This window comes from Doryrhamphus excisus, chromosome 7, assembly GCF_030265055.1.
Source record: "Doryrhamphus excisus isolate RoL2022-K1 chromosome 7, RoL_Dexc_1.0, whole genome shotgun sequence".
Classification (NCBI taxonomy): Eukaryota; Metazoa; Chordata; class Actinopteri; order Syngnathiformes; family Syngnathidae; genus Doryrhamphus; species Doryrhamphus excisus.
This window is the reverse complement of record NC_080472.1, coordinates 5,493,881-5,520,498: the sequence shown is the minus strand read 5'-3', so window position 1 is coordinate 5,520,498 and position 26,618 is coordinate 5,493,881. Positions and strand designations below refer to the sequence as shown.

Sequence of the window (26,618 nt, the reverse complement as noted above, 5' to 3'; positions counted from 1 at the left end):
TTTTTAATTCTTTTGTTACAAACATGAATTATGAATTTGTGGAATTGAAAATAGCTTTTCTAAGCATTAAAAATCAAACTATTGCTGAAATTACTTTTTTTATGACACAGCATGACCAACAATATTGTTGTTTTGTAACAAACCTTTCAACAAAAGGCAAGTTGTAATTTTACCAAAAAATTTGTTGGACTTCAACAGGAAAAAAATCATTTTTACCAGATACGACTTCCTTTTTACGAGATTTTTTTGACAATAATTTTACAAGATGAAAGACAGCATATTATGCCAAAATGCCCTCATTTTACACATACAAATGTTAAGAATAAAGTATAGTATAAAATTTTGATTGGAATTATAATTGTAATTGTAGAGGCTGAAAATGCTAATTCGCCAAGATGATATTTTTCTTAAGAATGACCTGCTAGCAGATACGATACGAGGAACGTACCAAACCGTGATGATGGCGTAGCGTTACACCCCAATTAGTCATGCGTGTTATTATGCGACTACGGGAATACAGTCAGATCTACTGTTGCACCAACTAAACCACGTTGCTACCAAATACTGTTTGTTATTGTTAGCTAGGTGGTATGTAGCTCATTCATTCATGTTGTTAATAAATACAATATGGGGGTGGGCGGTACCAACACAAGGGAGTGGAAAAGAAACAATCTTACCAGCGAGTCCAAGGTCTGAGAAGCTCTGCAAGTCTTTCAACATGTTATTCACGCTGAAGTTGAGGTTCTTCATTCGGGTCTGGACGCTGTCCAAGATTCCTCCGTGATGGACAACGGAGTTGTTTAGACCCGAAACACAAGTCCATAAACTAGATACATGCTGGTTCAGTCCTGAAAATCACAACAGATACTATACTAACACTGGTGTTTGACACACTTATTGCAAATGTTTCAGATCATGAGTTCATTAGTTAGGGTGACCAAATTGTGATTACCAGGAAAACCAGGACTCTCTGCCCGGCATTGAATTGAGAAACTCAAATGATACTGGAAGTTTACTAACTTAATAGAGATCTATCAGTCTGGAAAAGGTTAGAAAGCCATTTCTAAAGCTTTGGGACTTCAGCAAACCACAGTGAGAGCCATTATCCACTAATGACGAAAACATTGCGCAGCGGTTAACCAACCAATATTATCCCAAGAGTGCAGGGACGACTCATCCAGGAGATCACAAAAAGAACTGCAGGCCTCACTTGCCTAAGGTCAGTTAAGGTCAGCGTTCATGACTCCACCGTAAGAAAGACACTAGGCAAAAACGGCCTGCATGGCAGAGTTCCAGGACAAAAACCACAGCCGAACAAAAATAACGTTAAGGGTTGTCTCAATTTAGCCAGAAAACATCTTCATGATCCCCAAGACCTTTGGGAAAATCATCCCAACAGTAAAATATGGCTGTGCTGTCCTCACAACACGTGTCTGTATGTTGCTAGACAGCCAGCGAACCAATGAAGAAAACTCCACACACAAGGCTTCATTTTCTTGCTTTATGAAGCTTTCTTGTAAAAATAAGTGGTAACTGAAACATACAGAAAAAAATAAAATAAAATTCCAATACTGCTCATGTTGCAGGCTTAACACACATCAGCTAACAGTTAGCTAACACACGTACACCAACTGCAAATACAAGCTAGTAGTAGCATGAAGTTAGCAAACTTGACAAAACTATTGAAATAGAAAATGCATCTATGTAAGTACTTTATACACCAATATACTTACAAAGACGATAATTTCGCAAGAAACAAGCGTTTAGAGCAGTGGTCCCCAAAGTAAGGCCCGGGGGCCGGACATGGCCCACTTCCACATTTGACCCGGCCCCCTGAACAATAAAGCATGTACATTTTTCTGTCATAGAACTGGAAATGGTAACCTATTGTGACGTGACTACAACCACACTTTGCCCCAGTCATAGAACATAAACAAACAAACAAACTACCCTGACCCTTATGGAGGACCAAAACTGCCAAAATAATAAATAAATAAATAAATAAAAGTGAAAATAAAAACAAAAATGAAAAAAAAATCAAAAAATTAAATACACAAAAATAAATATAAATGGAAATAAAAACAAAAATAAAAAACAAGATTCAAAAATTAAAAATAAATACAAAAATAAATGTAGAAATAAATACAAAAATAAATATATAAATAGAATTACATATCAATAAATAAATAAAAGCACTCTGCTCTCATATGTATTTATTTCATGCTGCAGACAATGTCAGCTTGAAATGCAGAAGGAAAAACTATTCAAATGAGGGGGCGGTCCTAAGTGTGTCTTGGGTTGAACTGTTCGCCTATTGGTTGATGGACATGTGAGTGCGAAAATCGACTAGGTATGCCTGCAAACGGCCACAGCAAGAGGAAGTCACCACACCACTCTCAATGGCGGTAAATATGGCTGCAATCTCCAGGGATCTCCGTTTGCTAGCAGATATTTCGGATAATGCTTCCCCGGATTACCTGCTTTTCCGGGTGGAAGCCTTATTGGAGCCTGATCTCTCTCCTCCCCGACGGAGCTTTTTCGCACTCACATGTCGATCAACCAATAGGCGAACAGTTCAACCCAAGACACACTTAGGACCGCCCCCTCATTTGAATAGTTTTTCCTTCTGCATTTCAAGCTGACATTGTCTGCAGCATGAAATAAATACATATGAGAGCAGAGTGCTTTTATTTATTTATTGATATGTAATTCTATTTATATATTTATTTTTGTATTTATTTCTACATTTATTTTTGTATTTATTTTTAATTTTTGAATCTTGTTTTTTATTTTTGTATTTATTTTTGCTTTTATTTATTTATTTATGTATATATTTTTTTATTTTTGTTTTTATTTCCATTTATATTTATTTTTGTGTATTTAATTTTTTGATTTTTTTTTTTCATTTTTGTTTTTATTTTCACTTTTATTTATTTATTTATTTATTATTTTGGCAGTTTTAGTCCTCCATAGACCCTGGGCCCCCTTCAGAGGAGGGAAAAGTCATGTGGCCCTCAATGGAAAAAGTTTGGGGACCCCTGGTTTAGAGCAACTTTCAGCGTGTTTATGACGTTTTCCCGTTTCGTTTCTGCCGTGAGGCCAGCCTGCTTTTCACCAAGAGCAACCAACAAAGCTTGTCTATATGCAGGAGCACTCACTCTCTAGTGGCCCAAAACGATACTTTCTAGAGAAGATGTCTCACTCTGTAAACTGGTTAGTTTTTAGTAGTGTTTTTAACAATATTTATTAGAACTTTTAGCTATTTATTACTTTCATTTTAACTAACTCATGAAACGCATTATTAATGTCTTCGACCCAAAGACATGACAATGATGGTGGTAGTGTGACGGTCTGGGGCTGTTTTGCTGCTTCAGGACCTGGAAGACTTGCTGTGATAAATAGAACCATGAATAGTTCAGGTTCTGACCTGAATCCTACTCAGATGCTGTAGCATGACGTTAAAAAGGCGGGTTTTTTTTTGGCCGAATTACAACAATTCTGCAAAAACAATTAGGTCAAAATTCCTTCACAGGCCTGTAAGAACTCATTGCAAGTTATTGCAAACTCATGATTGCGTGATTTCATGATCTGAAACATTTACGTGTGACAAACGTGCAAAAAAAAATTATAGAAATCAGAAATCTGAATGAATGCTTGTAACGTCCATACCTTCTTTGATCTTGTGGATGGAGTCATAGACTCCGTCCATTCTTCCACAGACGCCCTCAAGTTTGGATAACCTCTTCTCCAGCCCGTCTCCAGATCTCTTGCAGGCTCCCATCTCCACCAGCAACATGTTCTCAAAACGTAGGACATCCCGCTCCATCCCACTGAACCGGTCCCGACTTTCCTCAATGTGTTCTGTCACCTCCTGTTGGATTTTGTCCAGTTCCGAAATGATCTTATCCTTGGTGTTTCCTGTCAAGAGCAACATGAATCAGCTACGTGACTCGGGGGAAGCACCGAAACGGTCATCGTGTTGAAAATACGCTCACCCAGGTCGGTGATGACGCTGCCGTGTTTCTGAACCGTGTGTTCGAGACCCTTGAGGGTGTCGTTTATGGAGCTGAAGGTCAGGATGACTTCAGAGAGTTCACCCTGCAGCGTCTTCAACTGGTTGTTGCTCATGGAGCCTCCAATCACACTGTGACCATCTAAAGGTCTCTCAGCATTCAAACCGTGTCCATCTGCACCGGTACCTCCATTTGCACCGCTTGAACCACCGCTACCAGAACCACCACCTGAACGGTGAAGAACAAGTTCAATACTAGAAGTAATACAAGATTAAACAGAGAAGTATGAATGAAGTATGAGGGTCTCGGGGTGTGCTGGAGCCTATCCCAGCTGTCTTCGGGCGAGAGGCGAGGTACACCCTGGACTGGTGGCCAGCCAATCACAGGGCACATATAGACAAACAACCATTCACACTCACATTCATACCTATGGACAATTTGGAGTGGCCAATTAACCTAGCATGTTTTTGGAAAGTGGGAGGAAACCGGCGTAAACCCACGCATGCACAGGGAGAACATGCAAACTCCACACAGACATGACCAAGGGTGGAATTGAACTCGGGTCTTCTAGCTGTGATGCCTACACGCTAACCACTCATGCTCCGTGCAGCCAGTATACTGTTAAGTATTACATGTTATCATCAATGTACTCGTACTTGCATTATAGCAGCATGTATATCAAACGATAAAACGTTTGTTTTTTGTTGTAGTCGAAATAGGTGTGTCCCAATGACGTGCATTGTTAGCTAGCTCATATTAACTCGTTTTCTGGCATTATAATGCACAGAAAATGCAAAGAAATTCTTGTTGATGCATTTTCACATAAGGATTGTGAATGATGGGCAAAATTCCACCAAAAGTGCACTTCCCCTTTAACTGCTATAAACGAGGGAGTTGCTAATTAACCTAGCATGTTTTTGGAATGTGGTAGGAAACCGGAGTACCCGGAGAAAACCCACGCATGCATGGGGAGAACATGCAAACTCCACACAGAGATGGCCGAGGATGGAATTGAACTCAGGTTTCCAAGCTGTGAGGTCTGCGTGCTAACCACTAGACCGCCGTGCGGCCCCGGAAAGTAACTAATAACTACAAATAATGACTTTTTTATGAAGATAAGCCAAACATTGTAGCAGGATGGGAATGTTAGTCCCGGTTCTCATCAATTCTCAAGACTCAATTCCCAACTGTAATTATGATGCTATGATTATGCTACTATGCTATCATTATGATGACGTTACTCATTTCATTACTTTCTTGGGAAAGTAACTAGTATTTATACCTAGTTACTTTTTTCAAGTAATTTTCCCAACACTGTTATTTAAAGCAGTAATTACATTACTCCGTAATTATTAATCATAACTAATTACTTTATTTTAGTAATTTTTTGTCAATTATTTTGGAAAGTAATTAGCCATAATATTTGTGTTACACATCCAATTAATTTTTACTAGAAACTATAATTAAGTACTAGATTGCAGTCCTGTGTCTTACATCGACTGGTGCACCGTGAGACATCCTCTCGCAGAAGACGAACTTGATCCTGCAAGTGTGAGCAGATCTGGTTGCAGGGACCCCCAGAGTCCACGCTGAGTTGAAGTCTGTTGACGTGGCTCTGCAGCCGGCCCAGTGACTCCTTGGAATGGTTTTGCAACTTCCGTAACTCATCTTCCAGCGTCCCGCATAGGTAGCAGTCCTGGCCGAGCAACTCCACCTCTGTCACAATGCGGTTAAAGTGTTCACCGTGATCACCTGTCAAAGCCTTGATCTTACGGACGTCATGGCTCAGGTCCACTACCTAAGTGATGGAAATTCACTCATGTTAAGATTCAGGATTTTTTTTGCTAGTACTGCAGTTTTCTTTGCTGGAGATCTAGGATTATAACATTTTCGCAGATCATCACCATTCCAGTACCTTGGGGCTTTGTTCCCGAATGACGGAAGGCTAGAATGCGAGATTGAGAGGTGGATTTACGAGATGCAGACTCTACATCAGTCTGTTGTGTTGCCGAAAGGCAAAGCTCTCAATTTACCGGTCAATGTATGTTCCTACCCTGCCCGATGGTCATGAGCTTTGGGTAGGATTCACAGGTACAAACAGACGAATAAGTTTCCTCCACAGAGTGGCTGGGTTCTCCCTTAGGGAGAGGGTGAGAACTCAGAGTAAAGCCACTGCTCATTGGGAGGAGACAGATGATGGGAATCTGGTGTCTGACCAGGAGTAGGCCTCGGGGAAGACCCAGAACATGTTAGAGAGACTCTCTCTCTCAACTGGTCTGGAAATACCTGGGAAGCCACTGCTCATTGGGAGGCGCCAGATGATGGGAATCTGGTGTCTGACCAGGAGTAGGCCTCGGGGAAGACCCAGAACATGTTAGAGAGACTCTCTCAACTGGTCTGGGAATACCCGGGAAGCCACTGCTCATTGGGAAGAGCCAGATGATGGGAATCTGGTGTCTGACCAGGAGGAGGCCTCGGGGAAGACCCAAAACATGTTAGAGAGACTCTGTCTCTCAACTGGTCTGGGAATATCTGGGAAGCCACTGCTCATTGGGAAGAGCCAGATGATGGGAATCTGTCGTCTGACCTTGAGGAGGCCTTGGGGAAGACCAAAAACATGTTAGAGCGACTCTGTCTCTCAACTGTTCGGGAATACCGGAAGCCACTGCTCATTGGGAGGAGCCAGATGATGGGAATTTGGTGTCTGACCAGGAGGAGGCCTCGGGGAAGACCCAGAACATGTTAGAGAGACTCTGTCTCTCAACTGATCCTCTGGCAGGAACTGGACAGAGGAGCCGATGACAGGAAAGTCTGGGTTTCTCTGCTTTGGTAGCTGCCTGAGCCCAGATATGCAGAAGAAGATGACGACGGATGCATTGATGGAAGGACACCAATCATCACAATTACATAACTATTAGTAATATTGAGCTTGGACTGAAGCCTAAGGTGATGCAACATGTTGATGCAAGCACGCATAAATTGCCTTTCAACTTAGATCTCGAAATGATGGCAGTCCAAAAAAACAAACCAATGATGCCAATAATACTTACCTTCGTTTTTTCTTTGGGTTGTCACATTTGTCACGTTAACTACTGATGACTCAGGAGCAACTGGGGGTTCAGTCTCTTGGACATTAAGGTTGGGGGGCAACGACTCTTAACACCTGAGCCAGACCATGTCAGTAAACACTGCCTTCATATGGACAAGCAAGGTGAAGAAACATGTCCTGACTTGTTTCTTCATATTGCAGTGGATCTCCGCATATTCAAAATACATACGTATGTCAATAAATCATGTATTTACCTTATCGTTAAGAGAGTCCCCAGACACTGACAGGTCTTTGAGTCTGGTGTTGAAATGTCGAATCTGATCCTCGTTGGCCACCACTCTCCACTCCAGTGATTTCTGTGTGGAATTATCCCTTTCTCCTCCTATTCCAGATGATCCTCCCCCTCCTATTCCAGATGATCCTCCCCCTCCTATTCCAGATGATCCTCCTCCTCCTACATTCACACTTCCTTTGCCTCCACCTCCAGCCCTGCCATCTCCAGCACTGTCACCTCCAGCAGTGCCTCCCTGACCTCCACCATTAACGGTATTCCCTCCTCCCCCTCTTCCGACCTCCCCTTCTCCCGTCGTGCCTCTGCAGCCGCACTCGTCCAGGTTCCTGTTCAGGACTGAGGTGGTGTTCTCCAGTGCTGACAGTGTCTTGTCATGCTCGTTCACTCTCTGCTTAACCATCCCCACATCCAGCTCCACGTCTGCAATCCTGAAGGCCTGATCGTCAAAACGGTCCAGGAAGACAGTTCGGAGGTCAGAGAGTTCTCTGTGAAAGTAGTCCTTCAAATCATTTTCCAGGTATGCGCAGCTTTGTTCCGTCTGCTCCATGGTGTCGTTAACCCGCCGTTCCAAATGCTTCAGCAAACTGTTGACATGATCCTCCGTTACCATGACATCCTTTCTACCGCCGCCGATTGCCCCTCCTTGAAAGCCACCGTTCTCACGACCGCCGCCACTTCCTCCCTTGAGTGCGTCGTTCAGGCGGTTCTGCAGGACGTCAAAGTTCTCTGCCGTCGAGCTGATTTTGCGTTCGGTATCAGTGACGCGGTTTCTGAGGTCGTTGACGCCGTCGCAGCATCCCTTTGAAGTGGCCACCTCCCGCCGCAATCCATCGAGCGCCTGTCGATAACGAACATCCATGGCGTTGAGCTGCTTCTCCAGCGCCCGGATTCTTTCACGATCTTCTTGTTGCTGCCTGTGTAGGTCCTCCACACCAGCCTGAACAATGCACAGCGAACGCACGTATCTTACTTCTGATGAAGCCATGAATGTGAGGAGTACACGCCACTGATACCTGACAGGAAGAACACGATAGCGAAACCCTTCTCTCAAGCTCCTTTAGAATCTCTTCCTTCAACGAGTTGAGGACGGTTCCGCTCAAACCTCCTCCAGGAACACCTCCCTCCAGATCGTTCCCTTTTCCGTTGACTAGATGGTTGTTGATGCTGACCAGGGTTTTATCGTGAGCCTGCAAAAAACGCCATAGAAATCCTCAAAGTTGTGTTAGAAATCAACACGCACAATAGTACTGGGGAGACCAGTATTTCTGATCATGTTGATTTTAACAATCATTATGTTCGTATTTATATGAATATATTGATCTATAATATACTGTTAATATCACTGCATTCGATCCAATGCAAGCATAATCAATTAACATTATGCTATTATTACATATTATTGATATGGTTAATGAATTAACATTTGTTAATATAATAATACTATAGTATAGTAGTTTGGGTGTGTATTGGCAAGAATCTGGCGATACGATACTAGGCTCACAATACGATATCACGATATGTCACGATACTGTTAACAAGGCGATATTTTTTTTGTTTTTCTTGTAGTTTATTTCTTGTAGTTTAGTTTATTATTTTATAATTTAGATTATTTCCTGAAAAACAGAATTACAGAATTAAAGTGTAGCATTTGGATAAATAAAGCTTTAACATCCAGCTTTACATTTACAAAAAAAACCCATAAAAAACAAATGAATGAAATTATGTCTCCAGATCCTGCTCAAATGTTCACAATCTATTAGCTGTGAAAAAATGCAGAGTATACAGTCCCTGACTTATCCAGTATTTTTGTGGAACAAAGTAACTAACATCAGTAAAAAGTCATTTTAGGATGCTTGAAATATCACTATTTTGTTAAACAATGGTTATCAATTTAAGAAACACAAAATACCTGCAATATATGTACACTACTTTGTAGTATACAAAAGGACCTTGGCATTGCTTGCTAGCGGCAGGTCCTCATGGTGTCTCGCTAAGTGGACTCGCAGATTTATCGTGTTTCCCCAATACTCTATTTGGGAAACACGACACATTTTCCAAACGGCATTGGTTTTGTCAATTTCTGCACACCCTACTTTGTGTAGAAATCCAAAATGTGTCCACACTTCAGCCTTGTACGCCGCAGGGGCCGCTGTTATGTGCTGGCATTCGGCCATGTTGAACTGTGTTTATGTGTGAGGACGTTTCACTCGTGAATCTCGTTCAACGTCCTTGCCTAATTGACTACGTAAGTGCTGCCGATTAGTCCAGGGTGTACCCCGCCGCTCACCGAGACTCAGCTGGGATAGGCTCTGGCATAATTTTGTAATAAAGTTCCAATACGGCAATTTATGGGAACCAATTTAAATGGGTGGACGATGAGAAAGAAGGGCTACATATAGGGGTGTAAGAAAATATCGTTTTGGCGATATATCGCGATACTTCGTTCCACGATACTGTATCGATATTATTTTGTAAATTTAAAGCTGGATGTTAAAGCTTTATTTATCCAAATGCTACACTTTAAGTTTTTACAGAGGAAAGTTTGTGATACAGCATAACATACTGTTCTAATCCAATAAAAATGTGTTTAGTAAGTGCATATTGCTGGTGTAATTCCGTTTTTCCAGGGAATAATCTTTAACTACAAGAAAAACAAATAAATATCGCCTTGTTAACAGTATCGTGATATATCGTATCGATTCTTGTCAATACACACCCCTAGCTACATACGTGAATTTTTCGTGAAAACTGCAAATTCAGAGGAGGAAAATCTGCCAATTTTTATTGAATACTCTTGCTAGTAGAGGTGATGTCGCCTCCCATGTGTGGAACCATTATCCCAAACAATCCACACTGAACACTGGAAACGCAAGCCATCCCAGGATGTATCATTCCAAATTGGTCAAATCCCACACTAGTTAACGTTCCTAGTTGTACTTGCTAGTTCCAAGGTGATCATCACCTGTGTACGATTGTCCAGCTGATCCAGTTTGGCCTGAATGCTGTGGATTGTCTCTTTAATCTCTGGCTGAGCAGCATCTGCAGGGTTTCTTCCTCCAGAAGAGATACCGCCACTGCCGCCAACACCAGGTTTGTTGACCCCTCCCTTAAAGTGCTCGTTCATGGACATCATGGTGGACTGCAGGTCCTCAATAGTTTTGGTTAGAGTATGGATCTTATCCTCCAGCTGTCTCATCTTTTCAGTATCCGCTCTTCCTAGAGAAGAAAGACAAAGTTAGTGCTAAGAACAGGGGTGCAGCCTAGGAGCCATTAGGGGCTGTTTGTAACCCACAGCTCATTTTTATTGTCCATATTGCAAAAATAAAATGACACACGGCCTACATTAGAACATCAGACAGAAACTCCAAATGGCGTACGTCATGGTCTACCACAAAGTGATGTTTCAGTGGAATGCTTGTGTGCTTTAACTTTGTGGTGCTGAGATAGCAGCTGCTTTTTTTTTTTGGAGTTCAGGGAGTTCATCCAAAATCAAATGATTAACTGTTTTTGCTTTTTCTTCTTTGTTTTTTTTTTTTTGCCGCTTTTTGTAACACCACCTGTGGTAATAAAGGACCAAAAGGAGAACAAAAGGAGAAAATCAAAGTTAAGTTTGGTTTTTTTGTTATACTGGCAGAATAAAGTTTAATGAGGACACATACGCGGGCAAGATTTGGTACGTTTTTGAGTGTTAAAACCCTCAAAAGAGTTATTTGGGTGACACAAAATTACAATTACAAAACATTACCGTCAAAACAAAGGAAACCATAACAAAACAAAACAAAATATCTGTATATCTGGGCAGTATGTCCTTATTAAATGGGACCTGTTTCCACTTTTCTGACCTATAAATGTAGTTAGAATATTGTATTCTCATGTTAAATGATGCCAAAGTTTCAGATAATGAGGTTTGCACATTTGGAAAATGAGCCCTGAAAGAACTTTGGGATGGCTCAAAGGGTTTGGTTTCAAAAGGCTGTGGATGTGGCCGGAGGGGACAAGCAGAGGTGGGCGAAAAGTGGTTAATCAAAATTTTCCTCAAAGGAGGCGCCTGATCCGTTAAGTTTCACTAGTGATTTTGAAAAAAGTACGTCAAATATGTGTTTGTCCAAATTTTATGACTGAATTTTATGGCTGAATCTGTGGCTCAGATGGCAGCGGATGCGGCCAAAGGGGACAAGCAGAGGTAGGCGAAAAGTGGTTCATCAAAATTCTCCTTATAGGAGGTGCCTGATCCGTTAAGTTTCACCAGTGATTTTGAAAAAAGTACGTCCAATATGTGTTTGTCTAAATTTTATGACTGAATTTTATGGCTGAATCTGTGGCTCAGATGGCAGCGGATGCGTCCGGAGGGGACAAGCAGAGGTGGGCGAAAAGTGGTTCATCAAAATTCTCCTTAAAGGAGGCGCCTGATCCGTTAAGTTTCACCAGTGATTTTGAAAAAAGTGTGTCAAATATGTCTTTGTCTACATTTCATGACTCCTCTTTCATATCATACAGACGAGGTCACACAATGTGGTGCCGGTGGGAGCCCCCCACCTACAACTACATGCGGTGCCTGCAAGCCTACTATTCATTCAGTTTTTCAGTTAGTAATCTGAGAACAGGAGAAAGAAATGCATTGTGAAATATGAAATGCGAGTTGTGGATAGAAGCATTTTGATAATGTTCTTGGAAAACAAGCATATTTGCTTTGTTTGGCTTGGAATAAGCTAGGAAAATAAATGGGACTAGCTCTTGGCCATTTTGATTTTGTAAAAGTTGCTCTCACAAGAACAAAAACAACCAGTAGTACATTTAAACATTTACACTTTCACATCTATGTGATCGGTATCGAACGATTTCACTCATGAATGATTGGTAAAACCCTGATCGGAGCATTCATTCATTCATTCACTTTCTACCGCTTTTCCTCACGAGGGTCGCGGGGGGTGCTGGAGCCTATCCCAGCTGTCTTCGGGCGTAAGGCGGGGTACACCCTGGACTGGTCGCCAACCAATCACAGGGCACATATAGACAAACAACCATTCACACTCACATTCATACCTATGGACAATTTGGAGTCACCAATTAACCTAGCATGTTTTTTTAGGAATGTGGGAGGAAACCGGAGTACCCGGAGAAAACCCACGCATGCACAGGGAGAACATGCGAACTCCACACAGAGATGCCCGAGGGTGGAATTGAACCCTGGTCTCCTAGCTGTGAGGTCTGTGCGCTAACCCCTAGACCCTGATCGGAGCATCCTTAGTGAAAATAATGAGGATTTACCACTGTGTCCCCCATTATGTCCAAAGCCTGTGTTGAAGCCTCCTTGTCCGGTGCTCATACCACTTCCTCCTAGTCCTGGCTGGGGTCTGTTGGTGGCTCCTGTCCCACCCACTGGACCACTGTTGCAGTCGTCTCCACTGTAACCCTGGCAACACTTCCACTCCATTTGTGTCACCATTTTATAGGCTACTTTGTACCTGGGTCTCATGAAGGTACGATAGCTGCAGGACAAATCAGAAACTTCAATTCATCAAATTTTGAATATTTATTACACATTACTGCATATTATCGGAACTCTCTACTCTAAGGGTGCAATCACACTCGCATTTCTTTTATTCTCTTCAGGACCTCTGTCCATCTCACAGCGGTGAGAGACACGACATGTGACTCTCTGGTGTCTTATTTTTACCCCGTCTGAGCTGAAAGATGTCACGGTCCACCACAAGTATTTTTGAAGCCAGCTCTAAGCCAATCGGATCGTCTGAAAACAGAGACTGACCCTTGATTGCATCAGTCAGGGAGGCGGTAGGGACAACTCACAAACACCAGAAAATGAAAACAGATAAGAAGAGAGCAAGAAGAACACATGTTAAAGTACTTTGTACTGCTACTAACGGCAGGAAGTGGAATCTATATTCCACTTCCACAGTGTGTCATGGTACGTATTTAAACATCTGCACTGCACAAAGTGATGTGAAGCAATGTCTACTCTCATATTTATGTCAACGCAGATTTTGCCATTCATTCTTAGGAGGCTTTGACATCGGCATGATTGGTGGCGTAGCGTGATGACACAGCTGATTTAGGATCAGTCGTGATTTTGATCGGTTATGAACGAACGGGTCAAAAGAACTAGTTATTTTTTTGTGAACGGAATGAATGAGGTCACCGCTTCTAAAATACCCGTTCAGTTGCAAATGCTTTTTTTGATTGGCTGGAGAGTCAGTTCACCGTTCCTTTTGCAGGGCGGGGCTAATTATATCTCATATTTGGTTTTCATTTAGGGTGCATTCTTAAGTTTTTCAATGCACATTTATCTAAATATTTTATTTATATCTTAATTCATATTTGTTTGCACTGAAGTTGAGTATTTTCTTTTTCTATTGCACAAAGCACATTTAATATTTAATATAATATATACTTGATATTTAGGGCTATAGGTTTTGGTTTTTTTACATTTCTTTCATTCATTTTCTACCGCTTATCCTCACGAGCGTCGCGGGTGTGCTGGAGCCTATCCCAGCTGTCTTCAGGCAAGAGGCGGGGTACACCCTGGACTGGTGGCCAGCCAATCACAGGGCACATATAGACAAACAACCATTCACACTCACATTCATACCTATGGACAATTTGTAGTCGCCAATTAACCTCGCATGTTGAACATGAACATGCAAACTCCACACAGACATGGCCGAGGGTGGGATTGAACTCGGGTCTCCTCGCTGTGAGGCCTGCGCGCTAACCACTCACCGCCGTGCAGACTTTTTTACATTTATATTGTTTATTTTAATGTTTGTATGTTTAATACGTATTTGCGCTGTTTGTTGACATTTTGTACTTTTTGTTATTGTTTTTAATGCATCTCAAGATAGTAAAAACTATTTTAAAAAAAACTTATATTTTTGTTATTCCCACTATAATTTTATATTACATGTTCTCCCCGTGCATGAGTGGGTTTTCTCTGGGTACTCCGGTTTCCTCCCACATTCCAAAAACATGCTAGGTTAATTTCCTTAATTTAATTTCCTAAAGTACCTTAATTTTAAGGTACGTCATCAAGGTACGTCATGTTGCGCTGTTGAGTTGTGAACATGAGTGAACGAACTGACTCAACACGGCTGACCGGGTCTATGCACAGGGGGAGATCACAGGCTAACGACCAATTGACGGCTTTATATGTCATTGAAAGTTATATGTTCCAGTTGGTCAATAAATAAACAAAAAGCACTTAATTTGCATTTCCTGCATTCATACAGATATACAGTGGTGGGGCATTTATCCCGCATTTATCGTTATCAAGGTAAAACTAGCCAATTTATCACGATATTGATTTGAGGTCACATAGCAGAAATATTGAGTGGTGGGCAATGGTATTGTGATTACTCTTTCGAACGCATATTGTTTTGAGAAGCAAAATTCTTACACAACAACTAGCTGGAATTACTTTCCTCCACAACAAAACCGAACAGAACTCGGTTCACGGGTGCGGGGAAAAGTCCATATTTGGTTAAGCTTGATGCGATACTATGTCGACCGGCAACAGCGTGGCCGTACCGGCGCTGCACATTGCTAATAAGGAAGCTAATGTCTGTGGTTTCAAGACATCGAAGACCCAGTTCTGACTGAGAGGAATTGCACAAAAAATGACGAAAAAAATTACACAAAAAGTATTTCCATCTCGTGGCCGTGCTGGACCTTCACTTTCTCTTCTTTCGATGGAACGGTATGACGCAGAATTTTACTAGCTTTTGTTTTCATATCGTGGTATACCTTGAATCTGGCCCATGCTTACTTAGAATTTACTCATCCATTTTAATATTTCATAAACATTTCTTTTTTACCTCCATCTCCGTAGAGTCACTTTTTAAAATCATGTTTACTTATTTATTCATTCATTCATTCATTTTCTACCGCTTTTTCCTCACGAGGGTCACGGGGGTGCTGGAGCCTATCCCAGCTGTCTTTGGGCGGAAGGCAGGGTACACCCTGGACTGGTGGCCAGCCAATCACAGGGCACATATAGACAAACAACCATTCACACTCACATTCATACCTATGGACAATTTGGAGTCGCCACTTATTTATTCATTTATCTTTAATTTCTTTATCTTTTACTGTATTTATTGATCAACTTTTCCTTAGCACAGAAGCTGGTGTCCAATCAGTCATTGTGTATTGCAGGCTGTTGTTTTTACGCGAATGCACAGTGGGAACCAAATTGTGTTTAGTTTTGAGGCAAAAGATGGAATAAAGGAGATCTCCACAGCTTTGTTTATGTCAGATTTCCAGCTGGAGCTCAGCTCTTACATTCCTCACGGCTGAAGTGACACAATTGTCTATCAGGATTTTCCAGCAGCATTCGTGAGTCAGACAGCAGACAACATCAAATATGTCTTAAATGTTTATACAAGATGTGTGTGTGTGTGTGTGGGTGGGTGCAGTACTTACGCGACCACTCGACTGCACTGACTGCTGCCCCAGGCACAGGGATGGTAGTCTGCCTTCACATATGTCTCAACTCCATCTTCAACTACACAACTCACTGTCTTTGTTACCACAAACGCACACCAGTTCCTGTTCAACACACAAAGGTATACCAAAGGTATCAATAAGGTATCAAGATGCATCATTAACTAATTCTTAGGCGTCAATATGTTTCAATTAGGGCTGCAACTAATCCAATCCACTTTATTTATATAGCACATTTTATGAACATTTATGAGTTTCCAAAGTGCTGCACAGACTAGTAAAATAAAAAGTACAAATAAAATACAATAAATAAAGGTACAAATTGAATTTAATCCAAAACTAAAAGATCAAATAAGAAATAAAATGGTAAAATAGATATTAAAATATTACATATTAAACAACAAGCAAAGCAATAAAAGTATAAAAAAAATAAAACGAAAGAACTAAAAGCATACGACTCACTCCGAGTTAAAAGCCAGAGAATAAAAATGGGTTTTAAGACGAGACTTAAAGCTTTCGATGTTGGGGCCCTTTTTTACTTGGGAGGGGAGAGAGTTCCATAGCTTGGGGCCAACCACAGAAAAGGCTCGGTCTCCCCTGGTCTTAAGTCTCGTCTTGGGCACCACAAGTTGGAGCTGGCCCTCGGACCTCAGTGACTGCGCTGGAGAGTAAATTTGGACGAGGTCCGAGATGTATTTGGGGGCATAAACAAGGTTGCCAACCACTGAGTTAGTTCTTACTTTCACAAGAAGAGGAATGTTCCTGAAACGGAGGGTCAAGTAACGAAAGGGGACTCAATGTTTCAGACTGTGACGTATTGACCTTGCATTCAAAGGTATTTGATTAGCCCTCACGTTCCGATGTGTAGTAGTAATTTGACGTTTGCAGTGGCAAGTGTATTTAAATGTCTGGAAAATACAGTATATACCCACCGCAGCGACCAGTCACTCAACTTGTTTACGTTTAGCATTTATACCGGAATAAGTAATTTTCTCATCAGTGGACAAATCTATACCAGTATACAGGTGTATAAAAATATTACCCAAATTTGTCATAATTAAAAACAAATATGTTGCCATAACAACGCAGTAGTGGAACGACTGCCTCCCATGCAGCCCACCACCACAGCTTCAAAAATTCCGAGGGGAAACCATGTTAATTTTGTCAAATTGTCCGGATGTGATGTAATGTAATGACATCATTTCACATTAGTTGAATTGCGAGAAGCAATTACTGATAACTTCCTGTTTTGAACATGCATCAGGCTAGCGTCGTTCTCACTGTGAAAGATAAAATGACATCACACCAGTATAAACTTTGAATGTTCTCCAATATTCATCAAGAGGTGATGTATTAGGACTATGGAGGGTTAAAGAAAACCACATGGAAATGGATGATTGATTGTCCTTACTGAAGACACACACTGGAGGTATCTGGCAGCGTCATACAGAAGAATAGCCTTGAGAGGAGTCTATTGTGGCTTCATTACCAGGAAATGCTCAGCAGATGCTGCTAATACCATCTGCTGATGTCATGAGGCTTGAACACTTTGGTTGAACAAAGCCTGACACTGTGTCTTTAAATTCAATTGACTTCCTTGTGGAATTCAACACAAACAAACAGGAATGTTACTTTCACCACATGCGCCCAGAGAGTCAAATGATGGAGAATATATCACGGAATAAATTTAAACAGAAATCGCAGATGTGTAGGCAAATACGGCTATTGTTCATGAAAACTTCCTGTATAAAGGCTTGTTATCGCGTGAACAACTGCTCTTGCAAACGTGGTTTTCGCAGCCGGAGCGCACGCTTGCCACAGTGCCTACCGGAGTCAGTGTGGGTGGCATTTTGCAGCAAGCCGTACCGAATCAAGACGGGAGCCACAACGGATTCAGCCTTAATCTGAAAAATGTTTAGTACTTCCACATTTATCTAACCATTAAAACTTTAAGGCTGTCTTGTTTGACATTTTGGGCTCTAATTTCATGGCGTGACGCAGGGTGGCCGGAGCATGGCGTAGCCCACGCAGTGGTAATTTGGTCCAGTGCACTCTGATCGGGGTGCAGGCGAAGCGCGGGCGAAGCGCGGGCGAAGCGCGGGCGAAGCGCGGGCGAAGCGCGGGCGAAGCGCGGGCGAAGCGCGGGCGAAGCGCGGGCGAAGCGCGGGCGAAGCGCGGGCGAAGCGCAGCCTGCATAATGATAAATTGGCTGACAGGTGCACGGTGCAGACACGTCACCCAAAACCTCACAGGTAGAGTGTTGCGCACATTTCAGTGGAAAAAACAATAGCAGCAACTACTTTTTGATGTAAGTGTCTGAGTCAGCATGTACATTTTTGTATTAATTGCACCCCGATGTGGGCGTTACCCCCTCGTGACACCTCTTTTAGTTTCCTTCTTTTCCTCTGTTCCTGTGTCCATGCCCTTATTTTATCACTACTTCCTTTGTAGTTCCATTTCTAGTTTAGTTTCTCCTTACATGCTCTTATTTTTGTATTCACTTCCTGTCTTGTCTGGTTTCCGGTTCCTATCTTCCACACCTGTTTCTAATTTCACTCCCTTCTATTTAGTTCAGGTGTGTTCTCCCTCCGTTTGTTGGTTCTTTGTGATTTGTTTACTTTGCTTGGCCAGTTGGCTTGTTTTCTGCTTATCTGCAATCATTATTAAAACTAATTTTTTTTTTTACCTGAACTACGTTCCTGTGTCTGCATCCTGGGGTCACAACCAAAACGCAACAAATTGTCCCGTCACACACAAGCTCAATCTGACGGCAACCGGGACTCACTCTACACTGGGGTGGACGTGTCATAATTCCACAATTTCTACCCAAATTGTCTCCTTGGGTTTCAACTGTATGTACAGTAATTGCAATATTGATGTGATGCGTTGAGTATGTGCAGGCAGCCTCCTCCTTTTGGCATGAAGGGCTGTTGATGTCATTAGAAACACATTCCGTGCCGTATTCCCTGCTGACAGCAACATGTTGACTGCTGGGTGTGTGTGTGTGTGTGTGTGTGTGTCTATGCAAGCATACATGTGAGCTCGGCGTGTGATGGTAAGCCATCATCAGTTCAGTACGCACGTATACGTCAGTGTGAAGGTGATGATTGGGTTCATTTTAGGTACAGTAAGAAAAAAAAATGCAAAGCAAAAAAATTCTTAGACTTTGTGTAAACAGATGATGAAGGATTTTAGAAATCTCAAAGATCTCAATTGACCAGTTGATCATACCCATGTGATTGAAGGGACAAGATCACGGGTATACAAGTGGTTGAAATGAGTTTCCTCAGACAGAAAAAAGCAAACATCACTGACAGAGGAGATAGTTGTGCTAGCTTGGGCATCTGGTAAGGATGCTTCCCGGACTCCACCCGCGGGAAGTTTTCAGGGCACGTCCAAATGGCAGGAAGCCTCGGGGACTGAACATTTTTGTCAACCAAATGATTCAGTGAAGGAGATTAAGAAGAACGGGATGACGTATTGGTCTGAAATATGAGACCTGACTGTTGATACTGCGTTGCATTGCAAACATAGTATCTGATTGAAAGCCACATACGAATGAGCCCTGAGTCGCATTTGAAAAAATCTGAATTGTGCTCATCACAATAGCCACGTAATATTCCTTCCATGTATACCATTGCTTTTGGAAAGGTCATTCGGAAAGAGAAAAATTGTGAACATGGCTACTGACACAAAACAAATCAGATACAGGTCGGATATGAGCAAAGAAATCGGAATTGACCTGCAGTGTCTCTCTGCTGGCATTGGGATGAAGCAGCCAAGAAGAAGGAAGTCTGGTCTTCAGATTTTAGGCTGCTTCCTTTTTCTCATGCAGGATTAAGGAAACTGATACTCCCCAGACATCAGACGAACAACAACAACAACAAGCAGCAGCACAGTTTCAACGTCAACCTAAGCGTTTGTTAAAGCTTCTCTGAGACGCCATCACTTTGTTACTCTTGAACATAGAAGACCGAACAAAGGGTAAGATCACCGTAATTGAACACATCTTAGCCTTCATCTTGATTATTTCTCTGCAACGGATTAAGAATGTTTGTTTTAAGAATAAAACCGACTCCCAAACAGAAATATCTCTCAATATTTGAGATATGAGAGTTGCATGGGAGTACCTCAAGGGTCTGTCCTTGGTCCCTTGTTGTTCACAATGTATATTAACAACTTCCCAAGCTGCTGTCCAGATGTCAAGTGCCAGATGTACGTTGATGACACTGTCATCCACGTGTCATCTAAAACATCTGACGCATGCTTTATTGAACATCTCATCCCATCTCGCTCTTACTGATTAAATAAAGCTGTATCCATGTGCTTTTCCATATGGACCAGGCCCATACGTGATGTAGCTGAGGTAAGAATTTAGAAATAAATCATTGATGAAGTCCATCCATCCATCCATTTTCTGTACCACTTATCCTCACGGGGGTTGCTGGAGCCTATTCCAGCTGTCCTCGGGCGAGAGGTAGGGTGCACCCTGGACTGGTTGATGAAGTCAATAAAGTTAAGTACTTAGGTATCATCAGATAAAAAAAAAATATTTTAATAGTCAGGTTAAGGGCTGCACGGTGGTGGTTAGCATGTTGGCCCTACAGTCAGGAGATCGGGAAAACCTGTTTGATTCTCCGCTTAGGTATCTACGTGTGGAGTTTGCATGTTCTCCCCGTGCATGCGTGGCTTTTCTGTTGGTACTCCGGTTTCTTCCCACATTCCAAAAACATGTTAACATATTAATTGGTGACTCCAAATTGTCCATAGGTATGAATGTGAGTGTGAATGGTTGTTTGTCTATATGTGCCCTGTGATTGGCTGGCCACCAGTCCAGGGTGTACCCCGCCTCTAAATCTTATAATAGCATTTGGCTTAATTCTTACTGATAAGAACATTTTTGCTTAAAGCTATGTGATTCGGAATGACTTACTTTAACTTAGAACTGATTTAAAAATTTTTGGACTCCATATATTCTGAAAAGTTACAAGAAAAATATTGTAGTTGTAAGAATTATTTTTTTTCCCTTGAAATAAGAAAAGCTGTCTCATTGTAAGATAAAATGTGTGCTCTTTTCAAGTAGTAAAGTGCCTCGTGGCGTGCAGTGGCTCAAACTGCCTCCCAACTGGCTCGTGGTGGCCCGTAACGCCGGCAAGAAAATTTCAAAATGTTTACAATCTTCGTGAAGCAATCGGCGTGAAGTGTCCACCAAGTGGAACCAAATGGCGCAAACATTACACCTATTGGAATTCACTGGAATGTAATGGCACGAGCCAAGTTGTGCCAATGATGCTAGGAGTCCACTGGGCCGGCGCCAGTTGGTGCCAGTTTGCGCCAAAGATTATGTGATTGGCGCGTAGTGGCTCACTGTGGTGCAGAATAACGGCAACATGGCAACATGCCGAGCGAACATAATTCGGCGCCACAGCGAGCCACTACGCGCCAATCACATAATCTTTAATCTTTGGCGCAAACTGGCACCATCTGGCGCCGGTCCAGTGGACTCTTGGCATCAAACTCCTGATAGTGAGGCCAACATTCTAACCACCCCTATTTTTTTCAGTGTGGTCCTAATCTTACTTTTGTCCTAACATGTCACCGACTAATGGAAATCGAGCTGTGGGCCCCAAATGGGCCCCAAACATCAACAGTAGAGCCATTCATATCACTCAGAAAGCATCACACCAATGGCCTGAAATAACACCAACACAAGGTTTATTTTCTTCTTTCTTTCTCTTCTAACTGTTAAGCCTCTGTCCAAGTTGGCTGTACTGCAGCAGTAGAAGGAAGGTTGTGTTCCTGACGTCACACATGCCTTCATCATGAATCCATCCGTCCTGAGGGCCAATGTGCTGCAACACTCCATCACTTTCACGCTTGCTGGATTCACGACTATAAATACCCCATAAAATTGATTCCATTTGGACATCATTACAGTTTTGGTCATTAATTCAAGCCAAAAGGTCGCACAAAAACCAAAACTCACTACACGCAGTCAACCAGCTCCAAACTGCAGTGCTCCGCCTACCATTGGACCAAGACAGGAACCCCGACAGGGGGGCCATGTTGAATGGGTCATGGATGGTCTCACTTTTTTACCAGTTCTAATAGGGTTTTTTTTTTAAATATGTATTTCCAGCTTAAAGGTCCTTGCTTATTTTTAGATATAAAAATCTTAATTTAGGTTTTCACTAGTTTTAAGTAGTTTTTGGCAAAAATCTAGTCTTTTTTGGCCAGCCCTTTTTTGCAGTGTTACATAGTTAAAGGGGTAGTTCAGATTTTTTTTGCCATGAAGTTGTATGACATCCCTATCAGCAGTGTATCGCATCAACAGTGACTTACCCCCCCCCCCCCCCCCAGTTTATCATGTAATGTACAAAATGTACTTGTTTTCAGTGTATTTTCCAGCATACTTAAATGTAGCAAATTGAGTTACAAATTGAGTGATAACAATACCCACTTATTTTTTCTTTATATTATTGTTATTTAAGTCATTTTTTTTATGTCCGGAGAGACCCTGAATGTATCTCACAGTCTTCTGATGAGAATGAGGAAGTGTTGATCGGACTATATGTGAGTCGGAGATCCATACAGTATACGGTGTTGGAATTATACTGCTGTTGATGTGTTCAGGTCATAATGAAGTTATAAACGAGCATGTCATCATAATAGATAGGCGTAGTTGCTCTGGTGCACATGCGTTAATTATACCAAAAACATTTAGCTAATTAATGAAATAAATTAGTTACCGCTGTTGACAGTGTTATTTTCAACATATATATTTACTGTATGTGTATGTATACTGTATATATATATATTTCATAGGCCCAGTCCCCCCCCCCCCCCACATGATTGACCCAATTGTTTCCAAATGTCCAAATAAAAAAATGGAACCAGACTGCATATGAGCAGATGTGAATGCCAGATGTTACAAAAAAGGAGCGATTCCACGAGAGTCCAAAAAGCAGTCAACCGGGGGTTTGGGGGGGGGCTATGAGAAAAATACTATTTTACCGATGCTGCAATATACGCAACATTAATACAATACTGCACATCCAATACTAATAATCAAAGGTGTTGCGAGTTACCAACTTGACAAGATGAGACAACAAACAAGACTAGGTCCACGAAAACAAGACGAGACAAGGTTTTTCCCTGGCATGTTTTACACGATGCAACCTTTACATCACTCTCACAAATGGCATAGAAGTTCCACACGGCAGACATGTTTGTTTGGGTTTGCACATTGTGATGGAGGCATTAGCCAAGACATTAAAGCAGACACGGATTCTCTACAGGCTGCAATGGTAGGAACCACTGGTGGCCGTTCATTGAAAAGTATTAATTGGCGATGGCAATGGCAATGGGTGACCAATCAATGGGAGCATACCTGGTAGTTACTGTAAAGACAGTACGTATACAGTACTGTGTAATATCATAAATATTGGTCTAACTGACAAAATATAATATGGAGCCAGATTAAGATGGAAGGATGGATTGATGGATGAGTGGGTGGATGTAGGGTGGATTTACAGGATGGATGGATGGGTGGATGGATGAATGGGTGGATGGATGAATGGGTGAATTTACAGGATGGATGGATGAATAGATGGATGGGTGGGTGGATTTATAGGATGGATGGATGGGTGAATGAATGGGTGGATTTATAGGATGGATGGTTGGGTCGATTTATAGGATGGATGGATGGATGGGTTGATTTATAGGATGGATAGGTGGATGGATGGATGGGTGGATTTATAGAATGGATGGATGAATGGATGGATAGGTTGGATGATGGATGAGTGGATGGATGAATGGGTGGATTTGATGGGTGGATGGATGGATGCGTGGGTGGATTTATAGGATGGATGGGTGGATGGATGGATGAATGGATGGGTGGATGGATAGGTGGGTGGATGATGGATGGATGGATGAATGGGTGGATTTGATGGATGGATGGATAGATAGATAGACTTCCTTTATTGTCATTGCACAAAAACACAGCAGTGAAATTGCCAACGAAATGTCGTTGCCTGGCTCCCGTATTACACCAGAGACTAATAAGATAAATAATAATAACAATAAAGAGATTAAATAGATGACACTGAATATAAACAACATCATGTACAGCATAAACAGTCAATTGCAAAAATCATTGAAATAATTGTGTGAGACCAGGAGGGAATGCAGTGTGTGTGTGTGTGTGTGTGTGTGTCAACACTTGTGTCTTGCGGGTGTTTATGAAACATCTGCTGCAGCTGCACCAGGATGCAAAGTGTCCCTCCCCCTTGTCACTGCACAAATTCATCTGTCAAGGAATGTGAACACCTTCAACATGCAACATCCAGCATCCAACATTCAACTAGCAACATCCAACATGTTCTTTTACCCGTTTTTACAGATTTTAAGTACAGTGTGTGTGAAGTACTTTCATAAACCTATCACTATGTTTACACGCAGTAAAATACTAACTATGGCATGGGTTGAAAGCAGCTGTTTAAAACATGTGAAAACATCTTCATGAGCGCCTTGCATCACACCCCTCGAAGTCTATTCCAGAGTGGAGGAGAGAAGGGGGCAACAATATGGTTCTCATCCAGGTGGTGCAACACAGCTGCAAGGGTTCTGGATGGTACATTTGTGGACTCTACAATGTCCCTCACAGGGTCCCATGTTCTGGGAGTATAGGGATTGGCACACGACTATTGACATTTGGTTCTCATACAACCGGATTACCAGAAGTACGTAAGTCGAGTGGGTTCCCAGCAAAGGTTGGCCTTCGCTATTGGCTGCCCTCTGTCATCAAAACACCATGGATTGGGGTTCAAACTCCGAACTCCGGTCTCCTAGCTGTCCTAGCTGTCAGCTGCTACTATATCAAGTTAATTTGTATTCACTATATCATGTTTTCATAATGTCAATTTTTATTACTACTATTATTTACATTTGTTACTAATACTATACTTACTTTTTTTAATACTACTATTACTTTGGATCAATATGACTATTATATATTATATTTTATATATATACTATTTTTTGACTATTTATTACTTTTGCTATAATTTTTTATATTATTATTTATATATATTTTTACCAAGGTTCCTACAGAGTTCAGATTCTGTAAATAGATCTGTATCATGAGAGCTGCAACAATTAATCAATGAATTGGCAATTAATCGATTAGTAAATTAATCCACAATTATTCAAACATTCATGATGGTGTCAATCCAATACCAAGTATAAATACAAATATTTATACTTTAAAAGTATATTTATACTACGAAATATAAATATAAATACAGAATCACTTTCACCAAAACCAATACCAATTTTATTATTGGCTATGTAGGTTTCTAAGTAGTACAGTAGTTGGCCTCACCTAAAAAATACAGAGGTGTGTACTGAGTATGCTTTATTTTGTACTTTTTGTGCTTTTTTTTATTGTGTATCTTTCACTTTTAACTTTCCCGTCCAAAATCTTGCCAGGTTGCCCCAATATCAGCTTCATTAGCTTTTTACTCGGGAACTAAGTACACAGTGTAGGCAGTACACTTTTACTTTTACTTTTTAAGTGTTTCAGTTAAACGCACACCTGTTGATGCACAGGATGGAGACATGACAACGTGATGTGTGATTGACAGTAGTACTCAAAGGAGAAGTACTTGAAGGAGTACTTTCCAGAAAAGAGTATGAGATGTTACCTGTGTCTGCTGGCCACTCGGGCACCGTGCGCGTTCCCGCCTGCATAGAGGCTGTAGGAGGTTCTGAGCGCGAACGCGCTTTTGGCGTGTCCCCAGGTCCAAAGACAAAGCAGGACCAGGACGAGGGAGGCCATCCCGTGGATTATGGATCGGAATCAGGCTCCTTCAAGTGGACACAAACGTCGAAGCTCCATGGAGAGCAAAGTGTGTGGGGGGTAAAAAAAGTGGATGAAAGTCGTCCTAGCGACGCTGATCCATAAAGTCCAGAATGGAAAGACACTTTCTCCTCTTGTCATCCGCTCCCGCTGCTCTTTTGTTCCTCTTTTAGTCCATCACTACTTGTCAAGTAAAGAAGTGAAAGAAAGAAAAGACCCAGCAGGACAAATCCATCTGCTCTCCGCTCCTCGTCTGCTCAACACACACGACAACCCCAACCCCCCTTTAGCCCCTCCCAACGCTAGCATCTGGAACACACGCGCACGCACGCGCACACACTCTTTTTTTCTTAAACATTTTAATGTATTTATGATGTCGCACTATTTAACTTGACGACCACTATTAATATAGTAGTAATACTTTACAATTACTATTTATTCATGTTTATTACTGCTACTATACCATTCATTCATTTTCTACGCTTATCCTCACGAGGGTCGCGGGGGTGCTGGTTTTCGGCCAGCCAATCACAGGGCACATATAGACAAACAACCATTCACACTCACATTCATACCTATGGACAATTTGGAGTCGTCAATTAACCTAGCATGTTTTTGGAATGTGGGAGGAAACCGGAGTACCTGGAGAACATGCAAACGCCACACAGATATGGCAGAAGGTGGAATCAAACTACGGTCTCCTAGCTGTGAGGCCTGTGTGCTAACCACTCAGCTGCTACTATATCAAGTTAATTTGTATTCACTATATCATGTTTTAATAATATCAATTTTTATTACTGTTATTATTTACATTTGTTACTAATACTATACTTACTATTTTTTAATACTACTATTACTTTGGATTACTATGACTATTATATATTATATTATATGTATATATACTATTTTTTGACTATTTATTACTTTTGCTATTATTTTTTTATTATT

General features: G+C 41.6%; 1 protein-coding gene across 1 annotated transcript in view; it reads right to left on the bottom strand.

The window, feature by feature from the left end:
- The window catches only part of LOC131132562 (EMILIN-1-A-like), a 35,235-nt gene extending 9,295 nt beyond the window's left edge, over positions 1-25,940 (bottom strand). Inside the window, exons 1-10 of the mRNA XM_058078305.1 lie at positions 25,516-25,940; positions 15,791-15,916; positions 12,623-12,843; positions 10,317-10,570; positions 8,368-8,541; positions 7,317-8,291; positions 5,508-5,811; positions 3,996-4,241; positions 3,670-3,918; positions 678-848 (exon numbers count right to left, since the gene is read on the bottom strand). Coding sequence (XP_057934288.1) covers positions 678-848; positions 3,670-3,918; positions 3,996-4,241; positions 5,508-5,811; positions 7,317-8,291; positions 8,368-8,541; positions 10,317-10,570; positions 12,623-12,843; positions 15,791-15,916; positions 25,516-25,649 — 2,854 coding nt within the window. The 5' untranslated portion in view covers positions 25,650-25,940. The remainder of the gene's footprint in view (positions 1-677; positions 849-3,669; positions 3,919-3,995; positions 4,242-5,507; positions 5,812-7,316; positions 8,292-8,367; positions 8,542-10,316; positions 10,571-12,622; positions 12,844-15,790; positions 15,917-25,515) is intronic.
- Between the last annotated feature and the right edge of the window lie 678 nt (positions 25,941-26,618).